Genomic DNA, 16,668 nt, shown 5'->3' on the forward strand with positions numbered 1-16,668 from the left:
GCTCGAGAGAATGGATGCTGTATTCTACATCAGCAAATTCTTCTAAGGAGATTTTAAAAGCAACCCAAGTAATGGCACTGCATAACCCAGTGTGTACTGAAGAGGTGTGGCTGGGGCTTGCTTTGAGAAAAAAAGGAAATCATTCCTTGAATGACTAACTGAAAAAACCCCCGCATAAGTTATTTTCATTATTTAGCACAAAATTGTAAATGTTATAGGAAATACCTCATTTCTTTGTAACAATATTTCAATCAGGGATAAATTTTCTGTAAATTATAAGTTTTTTTTCTTTCAATACAACAGTGCCAAGCACACTGCTTGGCATACAGTGAGTTGCTCCATACATAGCTATCCCACGAAGAAATAAATTTGAAAGTTCTATAAAGTAAAGACATTTGGCACTGCTGCAGTGCTCTTTATCCAGCTCAGACCTGGGATCATTTCAAGGTGCTCAAATAACAGATGATTTGCTGTCAACCTTCAGACGAGTAGAAGCAGTGAGTGGAAAGGAGAAATACCAAAAATAAAAGCTGTGCTGGCCAGTGTCTACGTCATCCTTGCTCTCCTCTACCCCAAAATTTACTTCAGCTGAACTACACGGCTGAAAACTACACTGTCCCAGTCTGTTCTACAACAGACAACTGAGCTTCTAGTGATGTGTCAAAGTACTAAATGCAAAACTACAGCATTAAAAGAAAAACCCGATATTACCATAACAAGAAATCAGGAATTCATTAGTTCAGGAAACAGCTTCTGTTAATTCTAAAAATCACTGCCAATTTTATACCTGATGTGGATAGGCATCGCCCGAACCCATCTGTCTTTTATTTTGGTCAAATATAATCCACAGTTGGCTGTCAAATTCTGATTCATATAATAATTCACAAAGTAGTGGGCAGCTTGGCGTTACTTCCCCGCTCTTGGGCTATAAAAAAATTAAGAATTACTTAAATGGTTTACATGATTTCTAAAGTAGGTTTATAATATTGTTATTGATGAGACTTTTACATTGAAAGTATTAAAATATTTTCTTGTGGTAGCCAATTTTAAAACTGTAGAACTTTCAGTATTTCGGCACTAATAAAAGGTACTCCTCTTTTGTACCTTTAAAAAATACAAACCTAGCTATGTGTATTCATTAATAAAGCAATATATATTTTACTTTATAAAATTGTAATTTGACAATTCACTGAAATCAATCACCTCTTGAACATTAAAACCAAATCCATAATATGCTTCAATATGAGTTTTCCTGAATTCTTACAGATCCTACGCAAATTCTCTGATCCATTTACACTAGCCTCAGCTACCTTTACCTTCAACCTAGGAGTTACTCTTTTGTCTCACTGCTCCGGTGCCTGCTTCGTAGAAAGTGCGCAGGCCCACTACTACTGTAATGAGTAGGCATCGGGCACTGATCAGACATCTGACCACTGGGCAGGTACCACTGAATAGGTGTCAGTGATTACAAAAACTAAGGCTCAAAGGCTAGGTCACCACAAATTAGAATTTGTGACTTCAAACTTGAATGGTACTTATATCATTACAAATTATAATTTCCCAAAGAATAACTTCAAATTAACCAGTTAATTACTTGATTCTATTTTGTAGATATACTAAATATACCTTCCATTTCTAATTTTATGATTCACAAACAAAACACAACAGTTCACTGTAAGGGTATACTTTATTAAACAGACACTTACTTGATGAAAGTTATATGTAAGGATCATCTCATAAAGTTGACGATTATTTGGCAAAACATCTCTTGATCCTAAAGGTTTTGTTTTTGCACTAAGTGGGCTGTAATTAGACAATTACATAATTGATTTAAGTTCATTTAATGAGACAAACAAAACTATAATCAACAAAATCTGTAACATCACAGTAAGTGATAAATGAGCACTCCTAAAACACTGTCCTTTTCAGTATATTTTATAATATTTTAATCAACTTACATAATTCTTTACTGACTGAACCACAGCAATACATACAGTTTAAATTTTGCTATATTACAAAGGTAACCTCTTCACAATAAAGACATTTTCAAATGTCAACTGATAGTTCTTAACATAATCAGGTACCAATGTTAGGATGATGATTGCTAATAGCGTTGAAAGACAGACAGGTTTTGACTGCAGATGGTGCTCACTTATCACAGGATGTGTCCTGCCAGGTGCCACACTGAGGGCTTTATATGCACATTATTTAAGGCTAGAAGCCGCTGCAGGGGCTACCTTTCAGACACCTGCCAGGATTCCTAGGCTAGAGTGTCATAAAACGAATTTACATCTCCAGCATTGAGATGGATTTAAGAAAATGACTCTCTCTTCAAAGAGTGTAAGAGGTCCTCTTGCCTCCACATCATCAATACTCCACAAGTGTAGCCCTAAAACATTTAATGATACCGTAGTGTTTGGACCCAGCTCTTCAAAGTTATGCAGGGAGCCAGATCTTCATATTTCAAGGAGGACTGAACATCAAAACGGTTGATTCCTTCCGATGCATGCTATGAAAGACATTTATCAAATTAGTGTCTCAAACTTCATTGAAAATACACAGTATTTTAAAGCAATATTTGGACCTAAAATAAATGTTTAATGCAAAGTTTATAAACACCCATGAACAAAGACTGTTATTTTCAGAAACACAGGTAATTTCCCCACTGAAGTTTAAATCTAACCAGTGAGATTATTTTTCAATAATACAAATAACTGACATTAAAAATAATGAAAACATGGAACTCACAATGTTTAACTGAGGAGCAGTACACACTATCCCATGGAAAGAAATGGTGTAATCAATATTGACATCACTAAGACTTGCCCACCAACGGGCAATGCAAAATTCAATTGCTTTCCCACTCTGCAAAGAAGAAGAAAATATAAATGTGTACACTTTTTCTCAACGTCCTTTAAATTACCTAACATTATATATTATATAAAGAGTATAAATAATAGGTGTTTCAAAGCAATTCTATGCTTTCAAACTTATCCCATTTGTACAGCAAGACAATTCAAAGAACTTTTATCAGTTCTGCTTGGATTTTGCAAATTACAGTTGCAGAGATATAGTGCAGGCATTTAAATAGTTATTTACTCATAACCCTACACTGTTTGTCATAAAAGATCTGAGGCAGTTTTTGAAAACCTATCCAATAAAATAATGGTAAAAACAAACTGGAACAAAAACCTAGGTCCAAAGGAAAAATAATTAAGAATAATGATAAGAGTAAGGTTCCTACAGCTTTACAAGGTATATTCTCAATAGCCACAGTTGAGTTTCAGGCTCAGAGCTGCCTGGTAATGAAAGCGAAATGAAATTATGGTCACTTAGTATCTTTCTCCCTATTAAAATAATGAGAAACAAAAAACGTTCCTAGTGCTGAGCTTTAAATTAAGTTTTATGGTAATCTGTACACTAGAAAGTTTAAAGACTAATGATAACACTGTTACATACATGAACAAAAATGAAAGTAGTCAGAAACATAAGAGATATAGGAGAGATCATATAACCAACTGAAAATAATATAGCAAGTTTAAGAAACAACATCAGTATAGTCACCTTCTATGGAGGAAAGACTAGTCATTATTTCTAACTACAGGTAAGAATAGAAATCTGCCGTATTTGAAGTAATTTGGGTAGCAAGCAGTAGCAGTTTACCTAGAAAACAAATTAACCTCATGGATTCTTAACAACAGTGCATTAATAAAATAAGTGACATGTAGAAAAGTCTTAAATAAGGAAATAATCTACTGGAGGATGGGAAAACAATCTCAATTATGGAAATAATCTACCGTAGGAAACAGTCTCAGTCAGGGTCCACAACGCATGGCAATAGTACCTGTCAGACCAGCACTCTTATTTCTTTTTTTTTTTTTTAGCTGAGCCATCCTGCCACCTGTTGGCAACTCAGCGGCTGCTCAGCTCAGGCCAGGACTCGAACCGCTGTTACTCAGAGCTCAAACTCTTGAGCGAGCTCTTAACCAACTGAGCCACTCGGCCTGCCCCAGCACTCTTCTTTGACTAAATTATGAGAGTTAAAGAAAGATTAATGTTTACCTTGGACTCAGTCTCAAGTATCCTCATTAGACTACCTATCTTCCTACTTGATTTATTTAGCATTAACAAAATATACAGCTCCAATGAACTCTGAATATAAACGATAAAATTAAATTCAAATGCTTATGCTTAGCCCACACCAAAAATGAAAACAAATCATTTTAGGATTTCAAACTGTTAATTAAAACTTACTAAGACAGGAAAAGCTTCAGTCAATGTTCCTTTTTCTGGAAGGGAACAAAACTTATAGAATTCATGGCTTCGATATGCTCTTTGCTTCACAAGCTGTACTGCGTGAAGAACAAACTTGGCTGACACCTCAGAAGAACATGAACACACAGTAACTTCTAAAATAAAAAAGAAGCAAAATTTTAAACTGGCAAGATTTAAAATGGATATAAAATAGTTTAATGATGCCTACTTTATAGAGAACAATATGTCAAAAATGAAATATATTCAAATAAAATATGCATATTTCCTTAAAAACAAAGAATCAATAAAATATTAATAAAGCTTAAAGGGTAAAAAATTGAGCTACGGAAAAATAAATCAGTATTAAAATGAACAATCACTATGCTGTGAACACCCTGAAACAGCAAGCTTTCCATAGGCAGACACACAATTATCCTAATCAGGTACCTTTTAAAATCCCTCTCTCCTCTGCTAAGCTCAACCTTTCCTCTTGTTTTAGCCAAAAGCCAAACAATTCCTGATAAAATAAAGACAATTTTAATTTTAGAAACCTCTATTTGTCATCATTCTTAATTCCATTATTATCTATTTCTTCAACTTTATCGATAACTTCCTAGTCTCTCCCTCTTGATTTGTGTATGTATGTCCTGTTTGCTTCTAGAAAGTATGACTGTCAGAACTATATACCATATTTCCCCATGAATAAGACGCTCCCATGTGTAAGACACACCTTAATTTTGGGGCCTGAAATTTGAAAAAAAATGTATTACATAAGGTTACTAAACTCAAGTTTTATTCATCATAAAATTCATACAATTCCTCATCACTGTCAAAACTCCCAACCATTAGCTTGTCCGCATCTGTGTCTGATGACGAATCACTGCCTTCATATATTGCCTCGTCCTCAGTTCCATCTATGGCTTTGAAATCTACAACCACTGTACAAGATGCACCCAGTTTTTAGACCCCAAATTTTTCGAAAAAGGGTGTGTCTTATACATGGGAAATACGGTATGCTTAGCTTTATTCTGCAGCAGAGGTGGAGATAAGCCCAAATCACTGGGAAGCAAGATCAGCAGCTTATCTACTGAATAGCCACTCTAATATAGGGCACCTAAAGTAAGGCTTAGTTCTCTGGTTCACAAGGTCAAGTTGGCACAGCGCTCTATGAGTCTAATCAATTGCTAAGAATACAAAACTTAGCGTTATAACAATATTTCTAATTATTTGAAATAAAAATCATCTGTAGTACTTTCTCTCTGTTTTTTTTTTTGCTTTGACTTCCCCACCTCCAGCCTGAGATATAACTGAAAATAACACTGTGTAAGTTTACAGTATACAATGCGATAATTTGATATGTGTATACATTGTGAAATACTTACCACAATAAGATTAGTTAACACATCCATCACTTCACATAGTTACTGATTTTCTGGGTGGTGAGAACATTTAAAATCTACTCTCTTAGTAAATTGTATTTGTTAACTACAGTCACCATGCTGGACATTAGATCCCTTGATTTTACTCAAAACTAAAATCTGTACTCTTTGACCAACATCTCCCCATATCCTCTACCCATTTCTACACATTTCTAATCTAAGACTGCTAAATGCACTGAGCTACTTCCACTCTGGATCATCTGATAAATTCTCATTAAAAAACAAAACAAAACTATTTTTGCTAGCTGAGTGGCTCAGTTGGTTAAGAGCTTGCTCAAGAGAGTGAGCTCTGAGCAACAGCGGCTCAAGTCCCGGCTCGAGCTGAGCTGCAGCTGAGCTGCCAAAAGATGGCAGGATGGCGCAGCTAAAAAATAAATAAATAAATAAAATTTAAAAATAAAAATAAATAATAAAAAAATTTTTTAAAATAAATATTAAAAAAAACCCTATTTTCAATATCAACTTAAACAAATCATAATTAGGGCATTATAACTACTGACATTTGCCATTAAAAAGATTTCAGATTCAGTATTAATTAACCATAGATTTTACTTTTAACTATGTTTAGTGTATACATTTCATCATAGCCTAACGTTAGAAAACTCCAAGGGGCCCAACAATGCAGCTTTCTCTAATTAGTGATAGGCATTATTCTACACTAAGTTAAAATCTTGACTATTAGAACATCTAAGATGAGCTAGGTGATAAGATATATGAGCCAAAGTAAAATAGTACTAGACCTTTAAATAGTTTTAAACCTAATATTACAATAATAGCAAATCTAGGATGCCAGCTACATACAGCACTATCATGAGAAAACCATGTATTAACAGATATATGAACTTTATATGGTCATAATCAGAGAAGAAATGGAATGTACATAAAGGTAAGTGGTCAGTGGTCAAGACAGATTTTAATTTTACTTACCAGCCCATGTTGCACCCTCAGGAACCTCAATAAAATGTCTTCGAATTTGACCAGGTTTAAAATGGACATCTGTAAAGGCTAGATCATAATGTGATGATTCATTTACTCTGAAAATTAATAAAAATTAATGATTAAATAAGTGATGCTCTTATAAAAACCCCTTTTGTGGCTTCAAAATGCTACCATATCATAATGACACAGTAAAGAAACAAACTACTTTCATAGCGTTTTTGTAAAAAGTCAATGAAACATAAAGGTCAAATGTATAACTACCCACTATAAAAACCTAAAGTACATGCAAAGGACAAATTCTAGTCAGTGTCACAAACATAATGAGTACCTACTATATACGAACCACTGTTATTAGGAGCTACATACAACAAGGAATATTTTCTTATGCTGTATGCGGACAGACAAACCACCTAAGATGTTTAACATTAATGTGCTCTGGGTAGACAGGAAGCATTAGGGGAAAAGAGATGAAGAGGACTTGGTTCACACAAAGGGACCAGGGAAAGCTTCCTGAAGGAGATGTTTCAGCTGCTTCCTGAATCTTACACATTACCGTGTCTAAGTTCCTACTAAACTGCTAGAAAACATGGCTGAGAATTTAACTGTTCTGCAAATTTTCCATATGTATGCCACTTCTTATCTCAATTTCACCCTATGTTTCCTATGGGCTGAGACGTATTGCATATTTAATATTTACCAGTGCAACTAACTCTACAGGAACTGTTAACTTAGAACTTCCCATTGTTTCTAGTACTCTCATAATTCTAACCTTGTCCTTCATCTACTAGACAAGTTGTTTTATTTGGTATATACTATGTAATGGGCTCCATATAGGAACAATGTGTCTTCAGTGGACTCCCAAATGGGCCAAAAAATTAAACATGACAACATATTCACTAAAGTGTACCACAGGCATGTAGAAAGCGTCATGAAGCAGCAAGAAGGGACTCCCTTTCATCTGGGGATGACCAGGAACATGCTTGCTCATTAAGTTGAGACAGGAAACTAAGCAAAGAAATCAGCTGTGCAAATGCAGCCAGTCCAGAGAAAACCCAGAGTGTCAGCATCGGTGACCTTGTGGAAATGTGTAATTTGCTGTATGGACTGATAGAAAACACTGGATTCTGAAGGGTCATTGCCATTTTAAGGAGCATAACTTGATCCTTGGGTGTGTCACTAATGTATTGAAACAAGAAGCAATATGAACATATTTGAGTTTCTTGTTTCCAGGGTGGAAGACAAGCTGGAAAGGAAAGAGTCTGGAAGTAGCAGGTGAATGGAAAAGTGGAAGAACCAGGAGAAAATAGTGACCCTAAAGACAAGGGAAGAAAATGGAGTGGGGATGGAAGGGGGTGAAGTCATATTGTCAAATATTGCAGAAGGCCTGGACAAGATAAAGGCTAAAATGTCCCCCGAATCGGGCAATGAGAATGGCACCGGCGTCCTGGCGGGATGCAGTTTCAGCTCAGGGCAGGACAGAGGACAGATGCCATCACTTATTCTCACAGTGAACAGGAATAGCATGACTCATTATGCGCCACCTTCAGCTCTGAGCAAGGAGAAGCCTGGTTATCTGGTTCTTTCCTATTAATCCTTTAAAAGTTCACATTATTTCAATAAATAGCCATTAAAAATATCCAGTTGACCCTTGAACATGGTTAGGGGTGCCAACCCCCACACAGCCAAAAACGTGGGTCTAACTTTTGACTCCCCCAAAGCTCAGTTGTCTCTCAGTAGACAAGGGGGATTGGTTCCAGGGCAACCCATGGACACCAGAATCTGCAGATGCTAAGTCCCCAATGTAAAATGGCACAGGTCAGTGCAGTTGGCCCTCTGCATCTGTGGATTCCCAACCACAGGCTGAAAATAGTACAGGTGCTTATTGAACAAATCCAGATATAAGTGGATGTGTGCAGTTCAAACCCATGTTGTTCAAGGGTCAACTGTTACCGTACATGCACTAGCAACCTGTTGGTTATTGTTAACTTGTTACTTACTTTGCTGCTATAACTGCAGTGATTGGAACTCTGAACAGAGGACCTGCATTAGGGGATGCGATATCATAGCCACACACCTGAAAAGAAAGAATGCTAGGTTTCAGTATCCATTAACAAACTTTTAACATAAAAAACACGTATAATCTGTTCACAGACTAAATTAATCTAATACTAAAATTTAAAGATCCTAAGCACAAATTAGTATCAATTTTCTGATGATGGGTCACATAATCAGCGGCACAGCCTAAACAAATACATGTGGGACAATTCTTTACTAATTCAAACTGATGGGAAAAAGGACTGCCACATAAAGGTCTTTTAAACATTTTAAAGAATAAAGAAAGCAAAAATGAAGATACGCCAATACCTCTGTATAATGTAATCCTTCTCTTAAGCCTCTGGGATCCACACGTATATTTATGTGTCTACATTGATTCATGAGTTCCAAATGGCTGGGACACTGAACCCAAGATGAATTTGAAGTTAAAGCTAAATGAAGTTGAAGGGATATTTTTTCAGAGTTTTCTGGAATTAAAAAGACCAAAAAGCGAAGATTAGTGCTTTTCCTTTTCTTTCATTTTACAAAGTTCTATCTTCTCTCAAGAAAATTTAACAAATCTGTTTGGCTGGTTGTACAATGTACTAGATATAGGTTTCTAAAACACAGCTTAAATACAAGTCACAGAATCTTCCTTACTTTGTACACTTGAGATCCATTCACATTTTCACATTACACTGTTATAACCTTAAAATAAGGAGTTTTAGTGGATATTTTTCATTACTGCATGAGGATAGCAGCAATAGACCGAAATAAAGGCTGCTAGATATAAAGTGATGGCTATTTTGTTTACATCTCATTGAGCTGAGGGTCTCTTAGATGCTTCTACTTCCCACTCTCCAACGGAAAACTCTGTGTCATACACAAGTAGTAAAAATGGGAAAGAAATGAGTTTTATTATCCACAGTTTTATAAAACTCAAGGTCAATGAAGGTCCATTCTACTGTTTTTCTTGGTAGTCAAGATGCTAACTGAACTACCATTATATTGGGATCCCTAAATGCCATCACCTTTTTCCTAAAATCTATAAAATTTAAAATGGTAATACTGTCAATTCATGTTGTCTCTTGTAAACATTAGCCCTAACAGCATTTCTCTATTATGATACCATTCATTCAAACCATGTGAGCACTTCAGCTCACTGTCCGTTAAATTACTTACCAGTATTTTCGGGAAACACAGGTTCAATGCCGACACCATGATCTGAAGGTGCAGCCACCTGGACAGGATCTCGGAGGTAGATGCCACGGTTATTTCCAACAGTAACAGTAAAACCTAATTTATTAGCGAATGACGTATTCTGAACGAGGTAGTCATAGGCTTTATCAACCTAATTAAAATACAAGCCGTAAAATATAAAGTTAAGTCAAGAATGTATTTTATTGCAAGTTACCAATTTGATTTCACTTGTAGCAAAGTACAAGCAAAAAGTTAGTTTCTATATTTAGCTCTCTAAAATGCAAAGGACAATTCCCCTTTTTTGATAAATTACGGGTCTAAATACTGTACTCATCTTCCCCTTGACTCTCTTTATTCACACTGTTATTCTCAAGTAACCAAAGTTAGGGACTCTTCCATATGCCATTATGATTTACAAGTTTTGCCCTTTATTTCTTTGCTTTGAATTTTACCCTTTACGTGTCCTGTATCTATTATATTTCTCTATCTTATTGCAACAAATGTATCTTAACTAAAAAATTTGTTTTCATAGTCTCTTTGTTTATAGTTCAGAGACTACTATAAACATATACTCTAGAATCAGATATACTCAATTGTTGGAATAGGAAACATTATCCAGTAGTAGCTAAGCTATCTTCCTAGTGATTTACGAACCATTTTTTACACAAACAACAATACCTGAATAATACCATGTCCTTGGGCAAATACTTCTATATTGTCAGCCTTCACTGCAGTGTTCTCTAGAGCTCTTCTGACTGAATGAACTGTGTAGTTAACATTATTAGCTTTCAGACCTAAAATTTAAAAACAAAATCAAGAAAAAACTGTTAGAGAGCTTGCGCAAACCTTTTTCCCCTCACCAGTACAGACAACATGTACATTCTCTGGCTTTAATGCCTTGGGCTTTAACATTCATTTTTTAATTGTTTGGTTTTTTTAAAACTGAACAGCCATACCAAAATTCTGGCATCACACAAAGACTTCATTTAATAAAAATTACTGCATGCCTATTATGCTATGGCATGAATGCAGGCTATGCAGAGATAATGCAAATGTATGAAACAGATCCCTAAAGGCATTCGAATGACATTTTCTTTAGAACACTGCTAGCCAAACAATATGATTATTGGCAGCAGTTTTCAACCCAGTTGTATTTTATAAACAACAGGGGAACTTAAGCAAAATATCTAGATGATGAGGCCTTATCACAGACCAATGAAATCAGCATCTTTGAGACAGGATTCCAGGGACCCAGAATGGATTAAAGCTTCCTGGGTGTTGACAGGGAACATCCAGGCTGGGAGTGACTGTTCTATGGGCAGGGTATGGAGGCCACCAATCTGTAAGCCCTTTATTAACAGCTGTTGTTAGAGATAAAAGATGAGTGATACAGCATTCCTGTCCTCTCCAGAGCTCATCAAACATGTAAACATGATATTGTAAGAAATGAGCAAAACAAACAAGGAAATATTATGCTGCTGTAAGAGCAAATCAAGAAAGTGACCAATTTTGTCCGCGAGACTCCAAAAACAGGTGGAGCTCTATCAGAGTAACGATACATGAGTTGGATCTTTAGAATGCATAGACATTTGCAAGACTGAAAAATGGCAGAAAGAAATTCTAGGCAGAGCGAGCGGCATGCCCAAAGACAAGAGGCATGAGCAGCCTTGAAATATTCGGTAAGGTTGTCCAGGACTAGAAACAAGGGTGGAGAGTCCACGGAGCTGAAGAGAGAGACTTCTGGTGGAAGTGTCATGACATTCTGGCTACCCTGTGAGTCCCACTCGATGCTGATGCCATCTTATTTATGCTGTCAGCCTCCTCCCCTCCACACCACCCTAGAAATTCCTCCCTCCCTTTACACTTCATTTTGCTCCATAACAACATTCATTAACTTCTAACATGTAACATAAACTATTTCCTATTTTGTTTGTAGTCTGTCTCTCTCAACTGTAATATACACAGATATTTTTGATGTTTTGTTCACTAATTTAGCCCCAGAGCTAAAATGTTTGACAGTTGTTAACAGCCAATAAGTATATTTGTTGAACGAATGAATACACATCCAAATCTTATTATCACATAAATTATTCTCCACCTTAAACTTTTCTTTGAACCAGGATATTACCAATTCTATCACATTTTCTCACCATGGGAATTTTAGAAAACAAAAACATCTGTCTGCAATATGGTAAGATCAATTTATTTAATTATTTTTACAGCTACTATCTAACTTTATGATATAAACATAAAATTGTCAAAATCCTTAACACCTACTTATATAACCTTATAAATAAATTATAGATTTTACAACCAGGACTAAGTAAATTATAAAATGACACATTTAAAATCTATTTTATATGAGGGAAAAGGGGAAGGGACGAGACAACATAAATTGGTAACTACAATATTGCCTCAGGGATAGAAAAGACAGTTTGGGAAATATAATCAATACTGTTGTAAATATTTTTTAGGGGGCCAGATGGTCTCATGTCTTGTTAGGGAGACCACTTCCATGGGTGGTGTAGAGGCCTGACCACTACACTGTACATCTGAAGCTGTCACTGAATAATATTATATGTCAACTATAATTTAATACATATATAGTTACGGGATGTGGAGTATAGTGTGGGAATGGAGTCAATAGAATTGTGATATGTATGATATTGGGGGTTGGGGGGCAGTGGATGGGGAAAGGGGGTTGTCTCTTTGTGAGGGGTGAAAAGTATAACTATTGCATTGTTTTGTACACCTGAAACTAATAATAATAATAATAAAAGTAATAAATAAAATAATAAAAAACAAAAACATAAAAATAAAATCTGTTTTATAATGCCATGTCTATCTCATTAAGAAAAGTAATTAATGGGCCAGCCAAGTGGTGCGTTGGTTAAGAGTTGGCTTGGCCAACTTGGGCCAGTGAAGCAACATCCTCCACAACTAGATTGAAGAACAAAACGACAGCAACTTGTCTGTTCCCCTTCCCCCAATTCCCCAGCACTGTTCCCATCCCCCCAATTCCCCAATAAAAAAAAAATCTTTAAAGAGTTGGCTTGGGACGCCAGCTCCGAGCAGCAGGGCCCTGGTTCGGATCCCACACGAGGGCCAGTGACAATGCCCTCTACAGCTAAGATGATGAACAACAGCTTGACCTGGAGCTGGGCTGCCATGAGTCGCCGGTGACAGCGTAGGCTACAGTGGGCTCCCGTAAGCTACCATAAGTGGCCGGCAGCCGGTGTGAGCTGCCAAGGGCCACTGTGAGTGGCCGTCCAGTGCCGGTGACTGATCTGCCTCACCCGGGAAGAGCACAACGATAATACCAACATGAGCCAGTGAAGTGACATCCTCCACAACTAGACTGAAGAACAAAATAGACAGCAACTTGTCTGTTCCCCTTCCCCAATTCCCCAACACTGTTCCCCTCCCCCAATTTCCCAATAAAATCTTTTTAAAAAAAAGAAAAAAGAAATTAAGTTGTGATTGAAATATATGCAGAATAACCCCAAATTCACCATCACTTTACTGGAAATTTAGAAATAGTACCATGCAGAACACCAAACAGTACAGAGCAATTGGCAATGTGCTCACCTGAAAGTATCAGGGCGATGCCTCCACACGCATTGGGAGAAGACATAGATGTCCCGTTCATTAGCTGAGTTCCCCTCAAAGTCCAGTTAGGAACAGAAGCAATGGCTCCTCCCGGTGCGCTGATGCTCACTCCAAGGGCCCCGTCAGCACTGAATGAAAAGCCATTAGTGTGCTTACAGTGGTGGAAACTGGCATTCATAAAAAGCCCACTGGTCAAATAAATTACAGTACAGTACCATGGACTATTTGCAGTCATTGGAATCAACGGGGAAAAATACTCAGCACAACCATTTCCCGGTTAAGCAGCATTTTTTTTTTCCGTCTAAGGTGACAAAATCTGTGTGTGTGTGTATGTATCTGGGCTTATAAGTAAAAGGTATCAGGTATATTTATAGAGGAAAAGTAAATGATCGTCACTGCTCAGAATCCTTGATGAATATACCTTCCTCTTATCCATAATAAGTAGAAGCTTTGCTTTTGTCTGAAGTTTAATATATCACTGTCCAATAGAAATATGTGGGACACATATGTCATTTTAAATTTTCTAAAAGCTGTATTAAAAAAAGCTAACAAGGGGCCGGCCGAGTGGCTCAGTTGGTTAAGAGCTCACTCAAAAGTGCGAGCTCTGAGCAACAGCAGTTTGAGTCCCGGCCCAAGCTGAGCAGCCGCTGAGCTGCCAATAGGCGGCAGGATGGCTCAGCTTAAAAAAAAAAAAGCTAACAAGACACTCATAAAATTAATTTTAATAATATATTTAACCCAATATATATAAAATAAAATTTTAACATGTAATTGAAAGGAAAAAAATGAGTTAATTTATATTCTTTTTTGTACTAAATCTTTTTAAAATTTGGTGTGTATCTCACACTCACAGCACATCTCAACTCATACTAACCTCATGTGATTAGTAGCTGTCATACTAGACAGCTTAAGTCAACAGGGCTGCCTCATTGAGGGCTTTGGCTAAGTAAGGTCTAATGAGCTAAAATCTGTAGAATTCATCACCGCATCACCACCAAACACAAACTCTGCCCCCTGCTCCAAGTAAAGGAATAATGTAATAATACAATACTTCCTCCTACCTGGAAGGGTGGCCATAAATTCCCCACAGAGGATGCTGGCCTCTCCCTTCTACCGTTCTTCCCTCAACTGAGTGAATTATTTTTATTTCTGGCTAGAAATACTAGTACAATTTGGTTTCACATTTTTACATAGGTAGCTAAAAGCAATGCAAATCATATATCTTCCACCTGAAATGGGCTAGTGGCACTCCTTTTAATGGGTATCGTAAAATAAACATTGTTAGATAAATATCTGTTGACCTGTAAAGATTTTTATACAGCATTATCGAGTGACAAAAGTAGTTTACAAAACTGCCTGCTCTCCCATTTATACACAGAATGACTTAAAAGGATGTTCATCAAAATGTCACCCGAACATATCACAGATAATGAGATTTAAGGTAGTTTTTAATTTCTTCTTCACACCATCTTTGTTGTCTACCAAGTTTAAATTAGAATAAATGGAAAAAACAATTGGGAAGAGTCATGAATTCTAACTATTTCTTATTGCTCTCAATTAATTTTCCAATAGTCTGTTCAAGTGGCTAATCGTAAAGCATTTAATTGGTGTTCTAAAAATGGGTTCCATGAAACGTACGTGAAAATACTTTATTAAAATGAAAAAATAAAATTTTCCTACTATAAACCTTATATATTCCTTATAAAAACCTTATATAAATATTATAAGTATGTTTCCTTAAAATAAAAAAGCTAGTGATATTTTTCTTCAAAAATACAATATATAAGATAAATTTAAAACATGTAGACATTTAGTAATCTGCCTTTAAGAAATACACCCCAAGAAACCAAGTAAATTCTTTGTCTGACAGTCTTTCCTGACAAAGAGAATTTTTTAAATAGTACCATAGAATATACTCATTCAGTGATCATTAGTCAGTACTTTGTATTTCATACTCAGTCTAATAATTAACCACGTATTTGCAATAATATTCAATGTTTATAGTATAGTAAACATGAAACAAATTCTCTCAATTCTTAGAAAAACTGGTTTGTGAATCATATCTCCTTAATCCAAGCTTCCCCCATAATTCATGAACTTGTTTTCTTAATTTTTTAAATGTTCTTTAGGCAAATAAGACTGACAAAGGCTGCTTTAAACATTTTCTAGTACTTTGTTTTATACTGACTGTAAGATAAAAACAACATTTAGAAATCAATTCTAGAAGAGAATTAACATGTTAATAATCAATACATTGATTAACTGAATATAAAACACATAAACCTTTGCCAACTTTGCCTCTTATTCCTAGCCACTCTGATTCAATGATGCGGAGTGTTAGGCCAGTTACTTAGGCTGATGAGGGCAATCTCTGGTGGTGATATAGGCAAAGCTTGCTGAACCACATGGAGATCTACAGCCTGATTTCTTTCAATAAGTTATAATAAACTACTAAGTTTACTTTTTAAAGAAGAAATTACCTAGAGAAGGCTAGGAAGATGCCTTTAACTCAAGAGGATTAAATTTAGCATTACCACATTTGATTTTATCTCAACCAATTTTTCTAATCTTACCTTCTAATATTCCCTTTATGTATTTTATTCTGCAGACAAACCCAACTCCTAGTTATTTCTCCCCAAACCTTACATTAATGCCTGCTTATCTTTGGGTTCATCCTATTCTTGCCATATAAACCTCCCTTCCTCTCTCTCAAAATCCCATCCATCCTTCAAGGCCAACTCCAATATCATTTCCTCCTTGAGGGGTTCTGCTCAAAGGGAAATGATTGCTTCCACCTACATAATGCCATTGTCCTAAAATGGAATTGTGAATTCAGATCACAACCTGCTCATTTATGCCTTGCCTACTGTGGACAACAAGGTACTTGCTGAACTGAATTCAAAATATATTCTCTTTAAAAAATAACTCCAAAGAAAGGTAAAGGGATGAATTAAAATAGGCTTTATTTTCAAGCAAATGTCTGTACCCACTGATGTCATAATGAGGGATTATATAAATTAGGACTTAATATAGCTCTTGAGAAAAATAATCAGTCCCTGGAATCAGATAAATATAGTTCAGAGGACTTCAGGGAACCAAAATAGATGAGCTTCATTTATCAACCAGAACTTAACTGCTATGGATTGTACTCAAAATTGTTCACTGGTATGCAGGCCTCTAACTGTGATGCTTT

General features: G+C 36.1%; 1 protein-coding gene across 8 annotated transcripts in view; it reads right to left on the reverse strand.

The window, feature by feature from the left end:
- Positions 1 to 16,668, reverse strand: part of TPP2 (tripeptidyl peptidase 2) — a 66,162-nt gene that overhangs the window by 19,233 nt on the left and 30,261 nt on the right. For all 8 annotated transcript variants that reach the window (XM_019663878.1, XM_019663877.1, XM_019663875.1 and 5 more), the window contains exons 11-21: positions 13,455 to 13,603; positions 10,545 to 10,660; positions 9,849 to 10,017; positions 8,997 to 9,154; positions 8,630 to 8,706; positions 6,621 to 6,727; positions 4,255 to 4,409; positions 2,749 to 2,865; positions 2,409 to 2,509; positions 1,707 to 1,803; positions 788 to 925 (exon numbers count right to left, since the gene is read on the reverse strand). In XM_019663878.1, the coding sequence (XP_019519423.1) occupies positions 788 to 925; positions 1,707 to 1,803; positions 2,409 to 2,509; positions 2,749 to 2,865; positions 4,255 to 4,409; positions 6,621 to 6,727; positions 8,630 to 8,706; positions 8,997 to 9,154; positions 9,849 to 10,017; positions 10,545 to 10,660; positions 13,455 to 13,603 (1,384 nt within the window). The remainder of the gene's footprint in view (positions 1 to 787; positions 926 to 1,706; positions 1,804 to 2,408; positions 2,510 to 2,748; positions 2,866 to 4,254; positions 4,410 to 6,620; positions 6,728 to 8,629; positions 8,707 to 8,996; positions 9,155 to 9,848; positions 10,018 to 10,544; positions 10,661 to 13,454; positions 13,604 to 16,668) is intronic.

The sequence above is a fragment of the Hipposideros armiger genome, unplaced genomic scaffold, assembly GCF_001890085.2.
Source record: "Hipposideros armiger isolate ML-2016 unplaced genomic scaffold, ASM189008v1 scaffold_408, whole genome shotgun sequence".
NCBI classification, from domain to species: Eukaryota; Metazoa; Chordata; class Mammalia; order Chiroptera; family Hipposideridae; genus Hipposideros; species Hipposideros armiger.